The sequence below is a fragment of the Acipenser ruthenus genome, chromosome 6 (assembly GCF_902713425.1).
Source record: "Acipenser ruthenus chromosome 6, fAciRut3.2 maternal haplotype, whole genome shotgun sequence".
NCBI lineage: Eukaryota > Metazoa > Chordata > Actinopteri > Acipenseriformes > Acipenseridae > Acipenser > Acipenser ruthenus.
Genome location: NC_081194.1, coordinates 79,291,691 through 79,312,215, shown reverse-complemented (window position 1 = coordinate 79,312,215; position 20,525 = coordinate 79,291,691). Strand labels below are relative to the sequence as shown.

At 41.2% G+C, this 20,525-nt stretch overlaps 1 protein-coding gene across 1 annotated transcript; it reads left to right on the top strand.

Annotated features, from left to right (window-relative positions):
* Nucleotides 1–1,574: 1,574 nt before the first annotated feature.
* LOC117410803 (5-hydroxytryptamine receptor 1E-like) lies at nucleotides 1,575–19,695 on the top strand. Its single transcript, XM_059025857.1, has 2 exons — nucleotides 1,575–1,970; nucleotides 17,419–19,695. Exon 2 carries the CDS (start codon nucleotides 17,525–17,527, stop codon nucleotides 18,659–18,661), a length of 1,137 nt encoding a protein of 378 aa, XP_058881840.1. The 5' UTR covers nucleotides 1,575–1,970; nucleotides 17,419–17,524; the 3' UTR covers nucleotides 18,662–19,695.
* Nucleotides 19,696–20,525: the final 830 nt, after the last annotated feature.

The following is a 20,525-nucleotide window of genomic DNA, read 5'->3' as shown; positions in this document are numbered from 1 at the left end:
AATCAGGGAACATGACTCTGTCTGCCTAATTGTCTTGTAATTAAGACTCTGCAAGTTAAATGTACAGAAGGCTTTCTTGATGAAAAGGTATCCCATACTGGAACATGTAACTTATCTCATCCCAGAGCATGAACATACAATCATGTCAATGATGTTATGCCTTGTTTTGGATGTCAAGCAAATTCGGTCATTAGCAGAATACTTGTTTAGAATTTATAAAGAAGGATTTTTTTAAAGGAATTTCAAATAAAAATGAAACAGCAGATGACAGGCTAGGAGTTCCTTCTTCCAAAACGCCTCTCTGTACTTCACAAGCTGAGACTCTGAGCTCAATTAAAACAATACTGTCTTCCCCATTTTTTACATGAACAAATAAGATTGAAATAGGGTGACCCTCTGTGCTCTAATAAAAAAGCATATAAGCTGTTGTGCTTGCAAGTGACTCAGCTGTGCTGTGCTGTTGCAACAGCCCTGGTTGTAGTCACAGGCACAAATGAACCGATTTCCACAAAGAGAAAAATACTGCACCACTCAAAGATACTGAGCAAAAGCACAGAGCATAGCTATAACCGTCTCAACTGCTTTGAAAAGCTGGCTGAAACGCTGAAACACATAGAACTGATGAAACATCTTAGATAAAGTCTATGAATATCAAGCTGTTGACATATCTACTTACATATGAAGAATCAGCACAAAGGAAATAATGTGCTTTACTTTTCAAATCATTTCTGACATTGTGCAATAAACCGATGATATAATTCACTGATCCAGTGTCTCTTTGAACAGAAACTGGAGAATAAAGAGGAAATGCTGCAGAAACACAGCCCCAAAGCTATAAACACTGATGGGCTAATGTAACACAAAACTACAGGACTGATATTTATTTAAGAAGGTGGTGTCAAACTCAATCAGCGAGGGGAGAATCAACTCACTCAGTGGCTTCGGGATACTGAAGCTTTTAACAGGGTAAACCCACAGTCTAGACCACAAGGGCTTCCTTTAGAAAAAGCTTCTTAAACTCCCAGAGGATGGAACCATTCACTGTACTGTGAAATCTGGGGTGAAAAAGATGAAGGTATTGGGGCAGTAATTTATGTATTCATCCCACTGTAGGCAGACACTGAGTCTGGAGGGTCTGGGTTCAACATAGCAGTCTTACAGTGGGAAGTGAATATTATTTTTTTTTTTTAATATGGGATTTTCTGGAGAACAGTTTGTTGGTGGCAGTAAAATTAAGGAATGGTCACATATCCCTTAACAATGAAACACTTTGCAAACATGTGTCAATTAATCTGTGATATTGACAGTGTTGTTTCGGGTGTTTTCAAATTTTGTGTCCCCAGCTCTGGTGCTCTACAACTATGGAGCCACATAACGAAAGACAAACTGATAATAAAAATAGAAAAGAACACAGGCAAGTCCCAGTCAAATACTATTTTTTTTTTCAGATGAAGACCAAAGAGAAACATCTTGTGTTAATTCTTTCAAAAGTGTGCCCCCAGTGTTCCTGTTGTGTATATGCTGGAGACTGTCCGTGGCAATAATCAATTCCGTGTGTTCTGCAGCACCTGCAGCAAACGATTCTGTTTCTATGATTTATCTCAGTTCCCTACAGTACGTCTGCCTTCTCACTGTTAAGTGATTCACAAACGGAAACATTCTCGCAGGTGTTGCGCTAATGCAATTGTGCGCTTTATTACTGCTAGACACTTATTGAAAGAACTGCGTCATTGCCAAATAGAGCACCTAATGAACGGAGGGTTTGAAACACTGCATTTGGTTGAAGAAACCGCACATGCAACACTCCTAAAAAAAGGGATGCTTATCCAACCCATCACTATATAATACGTTTTCAGTTCGTTTGTTCAGTTTTTTTGTTTTTCTGTTTGTTTTATGTCAATGTGAGAACCAGACGTACCGGTTTCGGAATTAAAGTTGTTCTCAAAGAAACTGAAGTATTTGAAATGAAGGTAAGCATGTTCACTACATTTAATTTTTATTGTATTAAAAAAAGAGTCATTAATAGCCTACCTAAAGTTAACAACAAAGAATTACCAAAGCGTAAATTGACATTAAATTGTTGCTTTTTTTGTATTATTATTTAATGTTAACAGTTACAACTGTATTTATTTAAAATGTTTTATCTGAATGCAGTAAACCTTGAAATCTGCAACGTTTTGCAAGATGCATTTTAATGATATATGAAATTTGGAAGTGTTTCAATTCATACATGCCTGGTTGCCTACAGCAATAACCGGTGCACGTCAATTTTTCTGCTACCTATCAAATGTTACTATTTTACGTACTGCGCATGCCCAGAATATTTTTACCCTCACGGGTAAGCCAATATATATAAGTATTTACTTAAGACCGACGACGCTCAATAAAGACTACTAGGCAACAATACGCTGACTGCGATTTTACATTGAACATAGCCTTTTCTTGACACTAAAAGTAATCCTTAAGTACGCCTTGTAAAATTGTTTTGTAAATGTATTATTATTATTATTATTATTATTATTATTATTATTATTATTATTATTATTATTATTATTATTATTATTATTATTATATATTTCCTGGTGTGAATTATGATTATGGTGTTATTAGTTTAAAATAAGTAATTATTTTAGTTCTGCTGTATATATACTTTTAATCTTTTCAAACCTACTCTCTGTATAACCACCAAGATGAATTGTTGGATTGTTTTAACTTGACAAAAAAAAAAAAAAAAAAAAAAAAACACGTTTATAGCTACAGAGTAAATGTTGGTACTGGTAGCAAATATACGTTACATCGGTGTTAGGTCCAGATCGGGATTCCAACAGAGCGTGATTAATATCAGAGAGGAGAGCGAATGGAAACAAAACCAGAGCTTGTTATACTCAAGCGCTGTGTCATTGTGGCAGCTTCAACATTTTCAAATAGATTTTTCAATAGTAGTTTAAAATAAATATATTTATGGATAGAAATGTGAATAGGAAAATAGATCAGTTTCCATACAGTTAACATTAAAACAGAATATCTTTCCGGGGTAAATGCAATACAGGTTTTATTGTAATGAATACCACACACTGTATTATGAATAGAACATACGTTATCTCTATATTAAACGTCCTCTTGTTTTGAGACCATACTAATTACATTTCATGTACCCAAAGTCAGCTCTCAACCCCAGAGATCGGGGGTTTAGCATTGCTCATCTATGTAGAATCTGAAGAGAGTGTAATTGGTAGAGAACAGCTGGAGGTTTCTAATAATATGCACAAATAGACAAAATTGTGAATAATTAAAACAAAAATGAATTATTTATTGTCCAAGGTTGCTTTTATAAAGGCAAACATTTCAAATGTGTCATTCAGCCAGCAGAAACGACTGAGAACATCTACAGGTGAATTATAGATTGGGGTTTCTCCATGACAACGAGATTAACCCCTGCTCTTCTTTGAAAGATGTCAATTGGATCTTTAATTTACACAAAGGAGACACTGCTGGATCACAATACTCCACCCTGATTTCATTTACTAGTGAGATTAATATAGAACAAAGATTTGTTATGCCATTGTGTAGACAGCATGTTCGGTTACTTACCGTAACCCTGGTTCCCTGAAAGAGAAGACGACCACCAACAACATTACTTATGGGATATGCCTGCCTATTAGTAGGTTAGTTTCTGAGCTCTCTATACCAGAGCTGCCGATAGGCCCCTTCCTGGGATGACACAGATATATTCTGAAGCCATTTGATAAACTGCAAGTGACTTCTTCAGATATGAATAATGTGTGAACATCATGCAAGAGGTTTACCACAAGGAAAAACATGACATTCTATATGTACGGAACATGACAAATAAAAACATGACATTCTATATGTACAGAACATGACAAATAAAAACATGACATTCTATATGTACAGAACATGACAAATAAAAACATGACATTCTATATGTACGGAACATGACAAATACTGTGCAGTTTTTTAAACGTTCAAGTCAACAGCTGCACCCCTCATTTGTCTTTATAATATTTGCTTCTTACAGCCGACAACTAACATCCAATGAGCCTACTTTAAAACTATGCTGAATTGGGACTGAAGATTATGCTCCAGTGAAACTGTATCTATGCAGCACAATATAATGCAGACAGCTCACGATATGGTAATCAGCTCATGATATGGTAATAAGCTCATGATACAGTAATCAGCTTGTGATATGGTAATAAGCTCACGATATGGTAATCAGATCATGATATGGTAATCAGCTCGTGATATGGTAATACGCTCACGATATGGTAATCAGATCATGATATGGTAATAAGATCATGATACAGTAATCAGCTTGTGATATGGTAATAAGCTCACGATATGGTAATCAGATCATGATATGGTAATCAGCTCGTGATATGGTAATACGCTCACGATATGGTAATCAGATCATGATATGGTAATCAGCTCGTGATATGGTAATAAGCTCATGATACAGTAATCAGATCATGGTATGGTAATCAGCTCATGATATGGTAATAAGCTCATGATACAGTAATCAGATCATGGTATGGTAATCAGCTCATGATATGGTAATAAGCTCATGATATGGTAATCAGCTCATGTTATGGTAATCAGCTCATGATATGGTAATAAGCTCACAATATGGTAATTGTAAGCAGTGCATATTTTATTCATTCAGTACCCCCCCCCCCCCTTATAGAACATCTCCAAAGCCATGAGTACAAGACGTTCTGGGGGCAGCAGTGATTGCGTTTAACTTTCTTTGACAAAGGTAGTGATAACTAATTAATTTAAGTGAACTGCAGTAATTATACCAATTAGTATGCAGAGTAACCACCCGTGAATGGTTTGATTTAAAGAAAAATACATCAGACATGACGAATGCTGAACTACAGGTGTTAAATGCTGCCTGTCTGTCAGCACTGAAAGCCACTGATCCTGTCTGACTGCGCTGTACAGTTCACACGCAAGAGCTGTCCGTCACCAGATGAAAGGCACATACAGGTTTCCCTTTGTGATGCCTTTGCATATGGGTCACACGGAGTTCTGTGTACACAATGGGGTAACAAATCCTATGCATTTCGTGTAAAAAACATTTTTTTAAGTTTATAAGCTTGTATTGTTTTTTAAGTTATAAGCTTGTAGCTTTTTTAAGTTTTATAAGCTTAATAGTGACATTGGCTCCTCTCTTAGCTGCAATTACACAGACACCTTCTGTTAAGGAGGATTAGTGCAATATTACCAATTAGCACTGTTGAGGCTACTATGGAGGCTTTTTCTTTGATTAATTTACAAGAACTGCCAGCGCTAGTTCAGCATATGAGAGCTACCACAGGATCTCTTCATCCTATTCCTACAAAACCTTTAAAAGATGTTTCTGGCACTATTAATGGTTTCCTGTGAAGTATAGCATATATTTGCAGGAGTTACTGGAGTTACTGACCCCGTATCATCCAAAATGCCCTCTTAGATCACAGGATGCGGGGCTACTGGTTATTCCTAGGGTCAACAAACGGCAGGAAGGGCTTTTTCATGCAGAGCCCCTAAATGAGGGAATGCACACCCTTCTTTCACAGGAAGCTGGGACTGCTACAGTTTTTAATCAAGACTGAAAACATACTTTTATAAAAAAAAAAAAACAACCAAAAAAATGGCTTTCTTATTTAGTGGGTTTTTAATGTAACTTTTAAATTTCTGCTTTTTAATTTTTTTTATATACTATTTTTAATATAATATGTAGCAGTTGTGTGCGTGACATGCCTAAGAACCTTTATACAAAGGTATTGTGTTGTGTAAATGTAATTATTATTTTTTTTAATGTACTATACAGTGCTTTGTGATACTTTGGTATGAAAAGCGCTATATAAATATAATAAATACATAAATAAATAATGTGTGCTTCCACAATAGTGGTTGATGGATTCTCGGAATACATAGCACACCCCAGGAGGCAGACTGCTGCTCCCGGTCTGGTTCTTGCAGATCGACAATGAGAACCCATTGCTAGAAAAAATGTCTTCACCAAGAACTGCTGTACTATATACCGTATCCATAGTTAGATTTTTACTACATGAGAGAAGATGTTATTTGCTTCATGCTAATATTGGACTCTGCTTTCGTCAAGATAAAATAAGATGTTAGTGGTGAGAACCAATCAAGATGTAGCTTTTCTGTAATGTATGAGCCTTTCGTTGCTTTTCCTCCAGGTAATGTGGATTTCCTATTGGGCCGGTGGCTGAAGTGTAATGCTGGCTCCAGGGATCAACCGATTCATGGTCTCCCTGGTGCATCAGCATGGCAGCCGATGTATAGATTTATGACATGGCTTATTCTATTAGCAGTATGGTTAGCCAGTTTGAGTGTTGCCTCATGGAAAATGATGAATATTTTATAGTATATTTATGTTGTTTTAAAACAGTACTTTTTGCCCCGGTAGCAGTGCTATGAATGCCACAGACTCTTGAAACACCAGTTATACGGGAGTTTAATCAGATCATGACTGAAACTGATATGCCACAGGGAGATAAACATTTTATATACTGCATGACAGATGGCAGGGATTTCCATAGCAAGTTATACAGTTGTGAGGGACAGGCTCAGTTTTTACACAAAAGTTACGGGTGTGTTAGCATAAAAATCAGTAAAGCTGCATCAAACCATTTTGCAATATCTATAGCACCTTGTCATTTAATTCATTTACAAAGGTATAAAATTAATGCTGGGTGTAATGGTGTAAAACACACACCTGCACATACAGTTTCAGGTGCTGTTCACCAACAGGGATGAGCTCACTTGGCTGTAGTATATGGCAGGTATGATTCTCTTCAGAAGAACACTGTCGTTTCCCAGTGTTCATGCTGCAGCCTTCAGAGTGCTTGAGAAAGCATTGAGTAATTACAGGGGGTCCTCTGCAGTCTGTATCAGCATAGAGCACTGCCCCCTGATGGTCAAAAGCCGCAATAGCACCCTTCTCACAAGGATGATTCTGTTGGCATTGCTGAAATGATCCGACTGAAGTTCGAGCCATTCCCTACAGACATTGAAACATGACCCCAGTGTACTGTGCGAGGTACACGATTCAGTTCCATAAATAGTCTATAAAAACCCAGACTCTGTGATAGTCTCTACTGAAAAATAATTTCCGACCACTTAAGAATCGTCCAGATGGCAGTAATTAAATAAGGCCATTAATTAAATTTAGACTGAGTTTCTAAATTAGTCCAGCCTTGATAAATGAATTAGCTTGAGACCAATGTTCTATTTAAATATTAAGCAATTTAAAAATAGTTTGGCTTCTTAACTTGTCACCAAGGGAACTGGTTCTCTAACAAAAACACATCCTTTTTTAGTGTTTATTGGCAAGTAAGACCATGTAGTTCAGATCACTCTAAAGACAGGTAGATTTAGAGCTTGATTTTGTGTTGTGTCACTTTCAATGAATTCATTAAAATATGGTGTTATGAAAGGTTTCTATCCTTGTTAAAGAAACCACATCTCATCAACCCCTTCACTGCATGTAGGTTACAGCAATAAGAAAAACACATGGGTAAATTACGAGAGACCGCTAACCAGCAACAACAATAGTTAATGCACCCTTTTGACATAGTGTAGAATTGAACATGAACCATACTTTACTTGACAAGGGGCTATATTAATATTCCATTTGAATCATAGTCAAACATTTCATTTGAATGAATCTGGCGAGATGAATATTATTATTATTATTTATTTCTTAGCAGACGCCCTTATCCAGGGCGACTTACAGTTGTCACAAGATATCACATTATACATTATTTCACATTATACAGAGATCACATTATTTTTACATACGATTACCCATTTATACAGTTGGGTTTTTACTGGAGCAATCTAGGTAAAGTACCTTGCTCAAGGGTACAACAGCAGTGTCCCCCACTGGGGATTGAACCCACAACCCTCCGGTCAAGAGTCCAGAGCCCTAACCACTACTCCACATTGCTGCCCGTACTTAATGATGCACAAAAGGTAGTGTCGACTGGATTCAGTCCAGGTCTCAGTTACGCATTTTCCATTCATAAAGGCCATGCAGAAGTAATATAAAAGCTTACGTCTGTGCAAATATCAATCTAGCCAAATATCATGAGCAAACACAACTCTGAAAACAACACTACACCTAGTCTAGCACAGACCAGAGATCACGAGCAAACACAACTCTGAAAACAACACTACACCTAGTCTAGCACAGACCAGATATCACGAGCAAACACAACTCTGAATACAACACTACACCTAGTCTAGCACAGACCAGATATCACGAGCAAACACAACTCTGAACACAACACTACACCTAGTCTAGCACAGACCAGATATCACGAGCAAACACAACTCTGAACACAACACTACACCTAGTCTAGCACAGACCAGATATCACAAGCAAACACAACTCTGAATACAACACTACACCTAGTCTAGCACAGACCAGATATCACGAGCAAACACAACTCTGAACACAACACTACACCTAGTCTAGCACAGACACAGACAGTATTGAAATTGTTCCCACAATGAGGGCTCACTGGGAGGGTGAATGTACACCTGTCAGCACAGCATGCTTGTGCCCTGATCTCACTGAATTCTCTGCAAGAACAGAGCTGAAATTAAAACTCATGCTTTTTTCCTCAGAGGAGGCAAGTCTCCATTATAAACTCCTATCTGCTATTAACCACAGTACCAGCAGTAGCAGATGACGTGATCTGAGCACAGGTTTTAATTGGAGGACTGTGGCAAAGTGGTTTGCAGTGTGCAGGTGTCGAGGTGATGCAGTGCTCAGGAATGACAGCACAGATCACGGTTAAACAGCTCGTTATGTGGCTGGGTTGTTTGTTTTGCAACCAGAAATAATAACACCTGGCTCTACACAACAATGTGTATCACGCAGGTAAACCACGGGGTTCAGTCCCGAAATAATAATACCTGGCTCTACACAACAATGTGTATCACGCAGGTAAACCACGGGGTTCAGTCCTGAAATAATAACACCTGGCTCTACACAACAATGTGTATCACGCAGGTAAACCACGGGGTTCAGTCCTGAAATAATAACACCTGGCTCTACACAACAATGTGTATCACGCAGGTAAACCAAGGGGTTCAGTCCTGAAATAATAATACCTGGCTCTACACAACAATGTGTATCACGCAGGTAAACCAAGGGGTTCAGTCCTGAAATAATAACACCTGGCTCTACACAACAATGTGTATCACGCAGGTAAACCAAGGGGTTCAGTCCTGAAATAATAATACCTGGCTCTACACAACAATGTGTATCACGCAGGTAAACCACGGGGTTCAGTCCCGAAATAATAATACCTGGCTCTACACAACAATGTGTATCACGCAGGTAAACCACGGGGTTCAGTCCTGAAATAATAACACCTGGCTCTACACAACAATGTGTATCACGCAGGTAAACCACGGGGTTCAGTCCCGAAATAATAACACCTGGCTCTACACAACAATGTGTATCACGCAGGTAAACCAAGGGGTTCAGTCCTGAAATAATAATACCTGGCTCTACACAACAATGTGTATCACGCAGGTAAACCACGGGGTTCAGTCCCGAAATAATAACACCTGGCTCTACACAACAATGTGTATCACGCAGGTAAACCACGGGGTTCAGTCCCGAAATAATAACACCTGGCTCTACACAACAATGTGTATCACGCAGGTAAACCACGGGGTTCAGTCCCGAAATAATAACACCTGGCTCTACACAACAATGTGTATCACGCAGGTAAACCACGGGGTTCAGTCCCGAAATAATAACACCTGGCTCTACACAACAATGTGTATCACGCAGGTAAACCACGGGGTTCAGTCCCGAAATAATAACACCTGGCTCTACACAACAATGTGTATCACGCAGGTAAACCAAGGGGTTCAGTCCTGAAATAATAACACCTGGCTCTACACAACAATGTGTATCACGCAGGTAAACCACGGGGTTCAGTCCCGAAATAATAACACCTGGCTCTACACAACAATGTGTATCACGCAGGTAAACCACGGGGTTCAGTCCCGAAATAATAACACCTGGCTCTACACAACAATGTGTATCACGCAGGTAAACCACGGGGTTCAGTCCCGAAATAATAACACCTGGCTCTACACAACAATGTGTATCACGCAGGTAAACCACGGGGTTCAGTCCCGAAATAATAACACCTGGCTCTACACAACAATGTGTATCACGCAGGTAAACCACGGGGTTCAGTCCCGAAATAATAACACCTGGCTCTACACAACAATGTGTATCACGCAGGTAAACCACGGGGTTCAGTCCCGAAATAATAACACCTGGCTCTACACAACAATGTGTATCACGCAGGTAAACCACGGGGTTCAGTCCCGAAATAATAACACCTGGCTCTACACAACAATGTGTATCACGCAGGTAAACCACGGGGTTCAGTCCCGAAATAATAACACCTGGCTCTACACAACAATGTGTATCACGCAGGTAAACCACGGGGTTCAGTCCCGAAATAATAACACCTGGCTCTACACAACAATGTGTATCACGCAGGTAAACCACGGGGTTCAGTCCCGAAATAATAATACCTGGCTCTACAAAACAATGTGTATCACGCAGGTAAACCACGGGGTTCAGTCCCGAAATAATAATTGACGCTAAACAAGACACACACAGACACAACACGGTCACAAGTCCAGAGTGAGTGCTCTGAGTGAAAGTGGTGATTTACAGGTTTAACGTGCACAATGCATTGGTGAAGTGCAGTCCGGGTTTAATTGCTGGCTGTTTAGCTACAGCTCCCGGATACTAGCCTTCTGTAAACGATAAACGTAACAGTTTAATAGAGAAACAAAACAACACACAAAAACTCATTTTTTCTTTTTAACACAGTACTCCTTCACTAGTCCTTTCGTAACCATAACAAAGGAACAGATTGCTTTACCACATCCCCTGATATACCCTCAGTCACGCTCCTTCGGTAGTGAGTGAAATTATGTATCCTCCAATCCATGACTGACACATCGCCTACCGCATTAAGGAGATGACTTCTGGTATTATGACCCCGTCCCCTTTCTGGATGGCTGACTTCAGACTGGAATGAACTGCCAAACCATCCAGTACGAGGCACACTGTTCCTGTTATACAGCGCCCTCACAGGTCGGGAGGAAGATTGTTGACTAGGATTCATTCGCCCTCTGTCACATATCCCACCGCTCAGAGTGAAGCTGAAGGAACACTCGGCTGAATCTACTTTGCCCATTACACCCCCCTCCCAGGAAAAGTAATCCGCAATCCGATCTTCCCCTGCACAGTGTGTCATAAAATACATGAAGGGTTGCAGCACCAGATACCACTGAGTTATCGGGCATTGCTGTCCTTCATCGTGTTTAACCACGTGAGTGGGCCATGGTCAGTGACGAGATTGAATGAATGTCCCAAGAGGTAGTAATGTAAGGTCTGAGTGGCCCATTGAATGGCCAGACATTCCTTCTCAATGACGGAGGCTACCCTCAGAGACTGCAGGACAGCCATGAGCCTAGCCATATGCTCTCGATAGGTGAAGCTGTAAATAACCACATCGTCAATATACGCTGATGCATACTCATGATGTGGGCGTAAGACCTGGTCCATTAGTGTCTGAAAGGCAGCGGACGCACCATGTAGCCCAATTGGCATGGTTATGAAATGGAACAGACCATCATGGGTAGAAAATGCAGTTTCTCCTTTGTTAACACTAGAAGCCCTGCGGCAGTCATTTTGGCGGTTTTTGGTTTTAAAATGTAATTTTCTCCAGTTGTGTAACACATATGGGGCTGCGCGTTCATGTACCTTTCTGTCCGTATGTATTAAATATTCTCACAAAGCATGAAACGCGGGAGTGCAGAAATAAAGGAGATATATTACATTATACCTAAAAGTCCTGGGAGCAGTCACATTGACGGCTACACAGAAAACAATTGTATTTTGATTATACAGAACGGTATTCTACTTTATTATTTTTATTTACCAGTCCGCAATGTGTTTAGCTGTAATCAGATTAGTCTCTACTCTCTGCCTGAGTGAATGACTGACAGTCTATTGTTTTCAATCAGCCTTTTGAAGGCTGGCGCCTGCTTGTCATCTGCGCTGCTTTGGTCAGTCAATTAGCATCGGGACTAGTGAAAATAAATACCAGAGATCGTGGAGTTTTATAACGCAACAAAATATGGAGTTGATGTTTTGGATCAGATGGCACGGAAGTATTCTGTGAAAGCTGGCTCCCGACGGTGGTCTGTTCAGGTGTTTAACAATGTATTGGACCTAGCAGCCATCAACTGGGAACTTTACAAAGAATGCACGGAGAAGAATTTACAAAGGTGAGAATATATTTTACAGTTAGCACAGGAACTTCGCAAGAAGCATTTGGAACAGAGGGAGACTGCCAAGCGTGTACCCAGAGACGCCAATGCCAGGTTGGCAAGTGCAATAAAAATAAAACTTCGGACAGCTGTGCCCTGTGCAGAAAGGTGGCATGGAGGAGCGCATTATCTATGTTGATTGTGAACAGCCTTAGACTCAAGGTAAAGGAATACCCTTTTGTCAAAAAAAAGAAAAACAAATTAGACTTTTTTATAACTTCTTGTGCTGTGCATTTCTGTGAAATGTTTTTTTTTTCTAAGTTTATTTATCAGTGTTGTTCAGTTGCTTTTGCACATAAACTGATTGCTGTTGAAAAGTTTAAAATGTATTGCTATCGTTTTAGTATCGTTGTAAACCAATGTCTGTTCAGATGTTTATTTATTTACATTTTCTTGTATTGATTTGTAAAATAAATGTTATATATACAGTGTGTATATATACAGTATATATATATATATATATATATATATATATATATAGAGAGAGAGAGAGAGAGAGAGAGAGAAAGAGAGAGAGAGAGAGAGAGAGAGAGAGAGAGAGAGAGAGAGAGAGAGCCTTCAACATCCTTACCTTTAATAGACCGGACCTGTCCCCAAGCGTGCACCAGTGAGGGGTTGTTGTGTTTGTCCCGCACCAGGTCCGCGCTTTGGTCCCACATGTCAAGTATATTGAGAGGGGCCGGAGTAACATCTGCCCTGGATGGCCCAGTAACCTCGCCCTCTCGGTCACACTGTGTGCCGACTCCCTTTGATTGGCGTTTGATACCAGCCAAGCTCTCTCCCACCAGACCCCAACCTCGTCTCATTGATGCTCCTTCCCATTTTTCGATCTTGTTTTTCTAGGACGAAAAAGGGAAGAAAACAAGTCAGCTTGTAAGGGGAAAATCTCACCAATCATTTCCCCTTTCTAATTAATTGTTTATAGTCTGGCCAGTCCCAGCCCAGAATTACTGGATGTGGTAGCCTTTCCACCACCCCCACTACGAGGTGACGCTGCATCGGTCCTACCGATATACATGCTTTTAGTATGGGGTATGTCGCCATGTCTCCATGGATACAAGAGATCGCCACGACACACCACCCATATCCGAATTAAGGGTTGCTCACACTAATTCATGTGTACTCACATTACCGACAACCACATCAACAATACAAGGCCCCTCCCGATCATTTCTCCATCTCTTACCCACTTTCGATGCCAGATAACATGCCGTCACATAGCACTTTATTGCTGAGGAGCACAGCCGGACGATGTGTCCTGTTTGATGGCATCTGGAACAGATTGGCAGGGCAGAAGGCACTGGGGTTACATATCTGTCCCACTGCTGATAAGGCAGCAGGTCAGGGGCATTGAATCTACCCCAGCTGGGGGCCAGCCGTCGCCTCCATGGTTAGGCTGCCCATTTGGGTCGGGGGACTGGGAGGTCTGGATCCCAGCGTGATGAGGGGTGGAGGTGGAGCCAATCCCATGCTGCTCGGTGGGGAGGGAGAGGTCAGTAGGCCAGTCTGGGAGGAGATCAGGGAATCCTCGAAGTCCTCCAGCAGTTGGACCGCGGCTTCCGCGGTGGCCGGATTGTGGCACCGTATCCACGCCTGGGTCTCGGCGCCGACCACATGGCAGAATTGTTCCAGTGCTATGGCTTCGCCCATTTGTACCCCCGTATTCGTGAGGGGGCAAAGCCAGTGCACCATGTGGTCGGACAATCGCTGGGCCACCACCCTGGGGCAGGTCTTCAGTGTCTGCTGGTACTCCATGAAGTGCACCCGATGTGTTTCCCACGTGATGTTCAGTCACCAGAGGATGGCCTGCTTCAGGGGGTGCCATCACGAGTCCTGCTGGTACGTGGGGTGTGTTTCTGATGCCGACCCTCTCAAGCAGAGCCGTGTACCTCTCCTCTCCTCTCCTTCTGTAATCCAGCGCTTATATTTTAGCATATATTTTTGCATATATTTGATCCTGCAGACTGATACCTCTGACGTAGTAGGACTAGGGACAGATCTAGAGGGCGTGGGGCATTTGGTATTGTTTGTACATTAGCAGGAAGCTGCTTGCGTGAGAGACTCAGAGATCAGGTATGTGGTAATCGAGAAAGAAATAAAAGCATGTAAAAGCTGTATGTGTAGACTCGTCCTCCCACATGCAGTTTTTGTAAAATGTCCCAAACAAACGTCGACCTTGCAGGGCCCCAATTCTGCTATGGGCCCTACACTATAATGTAATTTATGTATAGGTTAATCCAGCCCTGGATAGGGGGTGTGGTTAGACGATTCTCTTCAAGTTTGATCGTGGGTATCTGTGATAGGGGGTGTGGTTAGACGATTCTCTTCAAGTTTGATCGTGGGTATCTGTGATAGGGGGTGTGGTTAGACGATTCTCTTCAAGTTTGATCGTGGGTATCTGTGATAGGGGGTGTGGTTAGACGATTCTCTTCAAGTTTGATCGTGGGTATCTGTGATAGGGGGTGTGGTTAGACGATTCTCTTCAAGTTTGATCGTGGGTATCTGTGATAGGGGGTGTGGTTAGACGATTCTCTTCAAGTTTGATCGTGGGTATCTGTGATAGGGGGTGTGGTTAGACGATTCTCTTCAAGTTTGATCGTGGGTATCTGTGATAGGGGGTGTGGTTAGACGATTCTCTTCAAGTTTGATCGTGGGTATCTGTGATAGGGGGTGTGGTTAGACGATTCTCTTCAAGTTTGATCGTGGGTATCTGTGATAGGGGGTGTGGTTAGACGATTCTCTTCAAGTTTGATCGTGGGTATCTGTGATAGGGGGTGTGGTTAGACGATTCTCTTCAAGTTTGATCGTGGGTATCTGTGATAGGGGGTGTGGTTAGACGATTCTCTTCAAGTTTGATCGTGGGTATCTGTGATAGGGGGTGTGGTTAGACGATTCTCTTCAAGTTTGATCGTGGGTATCTGTGATAGGGGGTGTGGTTAGACGATTCTCTTCAAGTTTGATCGTGGGTATCTGTGATAGGGGGTGTGGTTAGACGATTCTCTTCAAGTTTGATCGTGGGTATCTGTGATAGGGGGTGTGGTTAGACGATTCTCTTCAAGTTTGATCGTGGGTATCTGTGATAGGGGGTGTGGTTAGACGATTCTCTTCAAGTTTGATCGTGGGTATCTGTGATAGGGGGTGTGGTTAGACGATTCTCTTCAAGTTTGATCGTGGGTATCTGTGATAGGGGGTGTGGTTAGACGATTCTCTTCAAGTTTGATCGTGGGTATCTGTGATAGGGGGTGTGGTTAGACGATTCTCTTCAAGTTTGATCGTGGGTATCTGTGATAGGGGGTGTGGTTAGACGATTCTCTTCAAGTTTGATCGTGGGTATCTGTGATAGGGGGTGTGGTTAGACGATTCTCTTCAAGTTTGATCGTGGGTATCTGTGATAGGGGGTGTGGTTAGACGATTCTCTTCAAGTTTGATCGTGGGTATCTGTGATAGGGGGTGTGGTTAGACGATTCTCTTCAAGTTTGATCGTGGGTATCTGTGATAGGGGGTGTGGTTAGACGATTCTCTTCAAGTTTGATCGTGGGTATCTGTGATAGGGGGTGTGGTTAGACGATTCTCTTCAAGTTTGATCGTGGGTATCTGTGATAGGGGGTGTGGTTAGACGATTCTCTTCAAGTTTGATCGTGGGTATCTGTGATAGGGGGTGTGGTTAGACGATTCTCTTCAAGTTTGATCGTGGGTATCTGTGATAGGGGGTGTGGTTAGACGATTCTCTTCAAGTTTGATCGTGGGTATCTGTGATAGGGGGTGTGGTTAGACGATTCTCTTCAAGTTTGATCGTGGGTATCTGTGATAGGGGGTGTGGTTAGACGATTCTCTTCAAGTTTGATCGTGGGTATCTGTGATAGGGGGTGTGGTTAGACGATTCTCTTCAAGTTTGATCGTGGGTATCTGTGATAGGGGGTGTGGTTAGACGATTCTCTTCAAGTTTGATCGTGGGTATCTGTGATAGGGGGTGTGGTTAGACGATTCTCTTCAAGTTTGATCGTGGGTATCTGTGATAGGGGGTGTGGTTAGACGATTCTCTTCAAGTTTGATCGTGGGTATCTGTGATAGGGGGTGTGGTTAGACGATTCTCTTCAAGTTTGATCGTGGGTATCTGTGATAGGGGGTGTGGTTAGACGATTCTCTTCAAGTTTGATCGTGGGTATCTGTGATAGGGGGTGTGGTTAGACGATTCTCTTCAAGTTTGATCGTGGGTATCTGTGATAGGGGGTGTGGTTAGACGATTCTCTTCAAGTTTGATCGTGGGTATCTGTGATAGGGGGTGTGGTTAGACGATTCTCTTCAAGTTTGATCGTGGGTATCTGTGATAGGGGGTGTGGTTAGACGATTCTCTTCAAGTTTGATCGTGGGTATCTGTGATAGGGGGTGTGGTTAGACGATTCTCTTCAAGTTTGATCGTGGGTATCTGTGATAGGGGGTGTGGTTAGACGATTCTCTTCAAGTTTGATCGTGGGTATCTGTGATAGGGGGTGTGGTTAGACGATTCTCTTCAAGTTTGATCGTGGGTATCTGTGATAGGGGGTGTGGTTAGACGATTCTCTTCAAGTTTGATCGTGGGTATCTGTGATAGGGGGTGTGGTTAGACGATTCTCTTCAAGTTTGATCGTGGGTATCTGTGATAGGGGGTATGGTTAGACGATTCTTTTAGTCAGGAACAGTATTTTGAGATTATCTATTTTTAAATCAAAAAATGCCCTATGACCCATGATTCACCCTGTTATATAGCACTATTAAATATGAGATCATAGGTGGTCACACACACACTCCCCAAACACACAACTGTGGTAGCGAAACTGTAGAATGACAATAACAAGGGCATTGAGACCACCTGCTCTTAATGGTTAGCTAGTCTTTACATGAAGGTCAAAATAAAGAGGCAATTTACTGCACAATGGCCTGCTTCGCATTGTAGTTGAAAAACATTCAGGTGTTGAATGCACTGATTTACTGTAAAAACTGTTTATGTTCTTTTTTCAGGAAGACTGAACACAGTAGTTATCAAGAAGTGGATCAAAGTCAGTCATAATGTTTACGTATTTCTTCAAAAGAAAAGAGCCGATATTCTGGACCTGAGAATGATTTGATGGAAACGCACAGCTTTCTGTTGAACGACACTGGGACAATGAATCTCACAAACTGCACTGCTACCGAGCCCAGTGTTGCGCTCCAAACAAAAACAGGCACAGAAAAAAGGCTTATTGCTGTAACGCTGGGCATTCTAACACTCCTCACCACGCTGTTGAATTTTGCCGTCATCGCAGCCATTTGCACAACCAAGAAACTGCATCAACCAGCCAACTACCTGATTTGCTCTTTGGCTGTTACTGACTTTCTGGTTTCAACCTTAGTAATGCCGTTAAGCATCGTGTACATTGTCATGGAAACGTGGTCCTTTGGTTACATAATCTGTGAGGTGTGGCTTACTGTGGACATGACCTGTTGCACCTGTTCAATTTTACACCTGTGCGTGATCGCACTAGACAGGTACTGGGCAATCACTAATGCTATTGAATATGCTCGGAAGCGCACAGTGAAGACAGCACTAGTGATGATAGCTGCAGTCTGGGCTATATCTGTGTTCATTTCAATGCCTCCTTTGTTTTGGAGGCACAGCTACAGTACCAATCACCTCACCCACTGTATCATTGAGCACAGCCACATTGTGTATACAGTTTATTCCACGTTTGGGGCATTCTACATTCCGCTGACCTTAATTTTAATTTTGTACTACAGGATTTACCATGCCGCAAAGCACCTCTACCAAAAGAGGGGCTCAAGCAGACACCTGAGCAACAGGAACACTGACAGCCAAAGCTCCTTTACCAACTGCAAACTCTCCCAGACTTTCTGTGTGTCTGATTTCTCTACTTCAGATCCAACGATGGAGTTGAATAAAACTAACGTTACAATTCGAGTCCCCCCCTTTGAGACCGTAACCGATTTGTCCTGTGAACGGCAGCAGCTTTCAAGCTCCAGAGAGCGCAAGGCAGCCCGGATCCTCGGGCTGATACTGGGGGCTTTTGTCGTTTGCTGGTTGCCGTTCTTCGTCAAGGAACTGCTTGTGGGACTTCAGCTCCTGATCGCATCTCCTGAGGTCTCTGACTTTCTGACCTGGCTCGGCTACGCCAACTCTCTCATGAACCCGTTGCTTTACACAAGCTTTAATGAAGATTTTAAGTCTGCTTTTAAAAAACTGGTCAGATCCAAAGAGCATTCATGAAAAAACAAAACAAAATGGTGGCCTGTTACTGTTACGTCATGACATCTTGCATATTTATTGGAATGTTGTTTTTTTTTCAATAAAGTATATAGTAAAAAAAAAAAAGAAAAAAGCACTGTGGCATATCTTTTAAAGACTTGAAATGACTGCCCTTCATTAAAATGGCTGCAGCCTGCAAGCAGTCTATATTTAATAATGAAGCTTGTCATTGATGCTGGAGAAATGTTGGTAGACTGGCCATATCATGGTAATATATGTAAATCTGTATAAAAGGATCACATAATGTGCATTCTAATTTAGATGACACTACAGCTTAGAGTATTGATATTTACATGACAAACAGTGATAAAACAAAGGACTTTTATCATGTATCGATTCCAGGCTGACAGCATTTTAAAAGCACAGAAATGAATCACAAAAATACGCATTACTAAATCAAATTACAGGTCTATTTCAAAGGTGTCTTTTCTGCCAGTAGAGGTCACTATAAACCAATGAATGAGGAATTGAAGTTACTGGATAACCTGATATTTTGAAATGTCTGAATCCTGTTTGGGGCGGCATGGTGGCGTAGAGGTTAGCGCTGCTGCCTCACAGCACCAGAGTCCTGGGTTCAAATCCAGCCTAGGGTACTGTCTGTATGGAGTCTGCATGTTCTCCCCGTGTTCGCAAGGGTTTTTCTGGGTACTCTGGTTTCCTCCCACAGTCCAAAGATATGCTGTCTAGGTTGATTGGTCACTCTAAATTGCCCTGTGTGTGTTGTGCCCTGTGATGGACTGGCATCCCGTCCAGGGTGTGGTCTTGCCTTGTGCCCTGTGTATGCCGGGTTAGGCTCCAGCTCACCAGGAGTAAGCAGTTAATGATAATGGATGAATCCTGTTTGTTTTTTTTCAGTGGGTCAGTCTCTCTGTCAAGTTGCTGCTTGCCTTCACCTCAGTATCATCAGTACCATCAGAGATCTGCAAACTTATAATGTTCTAATATCTTCTTTATCTCTTGGTCTGTATTTAATGGTGCCTAATAATAATAATACTAATAATAATAATAATAATACTAATAATAATAATAATAATTATTATTATTATTATTATTATTATTATTATTATTATTATTATTATTATTATTATTATTAAAAGTCCCTGTGAATCTTTGAATTTATGGTTAGCAAGTGTTACATGCTGGCCATAAAATGCAGGATAGAAATTGCCCCTAAAATGGGTGGTATTGGACTGGAACTACTAAGAAGTGGATTCATCTCAACGCAGGGAAAGCAGCTTATCAGGCTAATGGAATAATTGGTTAAATATTAAAGAATGTAAATCAAGGGAGGTTATGATGAGGCTTTATAATACAGAGGTTAGTGATTCACAAGGTGACTAACACTCTGGAAGCATTAGTAGTAGTAGTCCTGGTAGTAGTAGAAGTAGTCGTAGTAGTCCTATTTATTTATTTGGCAGATGCCTTTATCCAAGGCAACTTAAATACAGTATAGTTTACAGTACACTCTGATGAGCATCTATTCCATAATATTTCAATAAGGGACTGCATCTTTTAGAATCTGATAGTGACTTTAAGATTAGGATTCATTTAAAGATTTAGGGTTTTTTTTTTGTTTGTTTTTGTAGGTTAGGTTAGGATTAGATTTATGTGAAGTTCCTCATGAAGGCTGTGGATATTCCTGGAGTATTTGTCACCTGGCAGATAGAAATCATGTATGTAATGCCCTATTGCAGCACTGAAGAGCTTTCAGGGAAAAGCACCAACACTTCAAATATGTTTTCCTAATTGATACTAGTTTGATAAATGGATTGTTAATTTGGTAATTTGATTTGTTTTTTGTTCTTTTGTTACGCTTCAAACGTTT

What these genes read in the sequence shown, in the direction of transcription:
- LOC117410803 (XM_059025857.1), top strand. Translation starts at nt 17,525, where the DNA reads ATGGAAACGCACAGCTTTCTGTTGAACGACACTGGGACAATGAATCTC.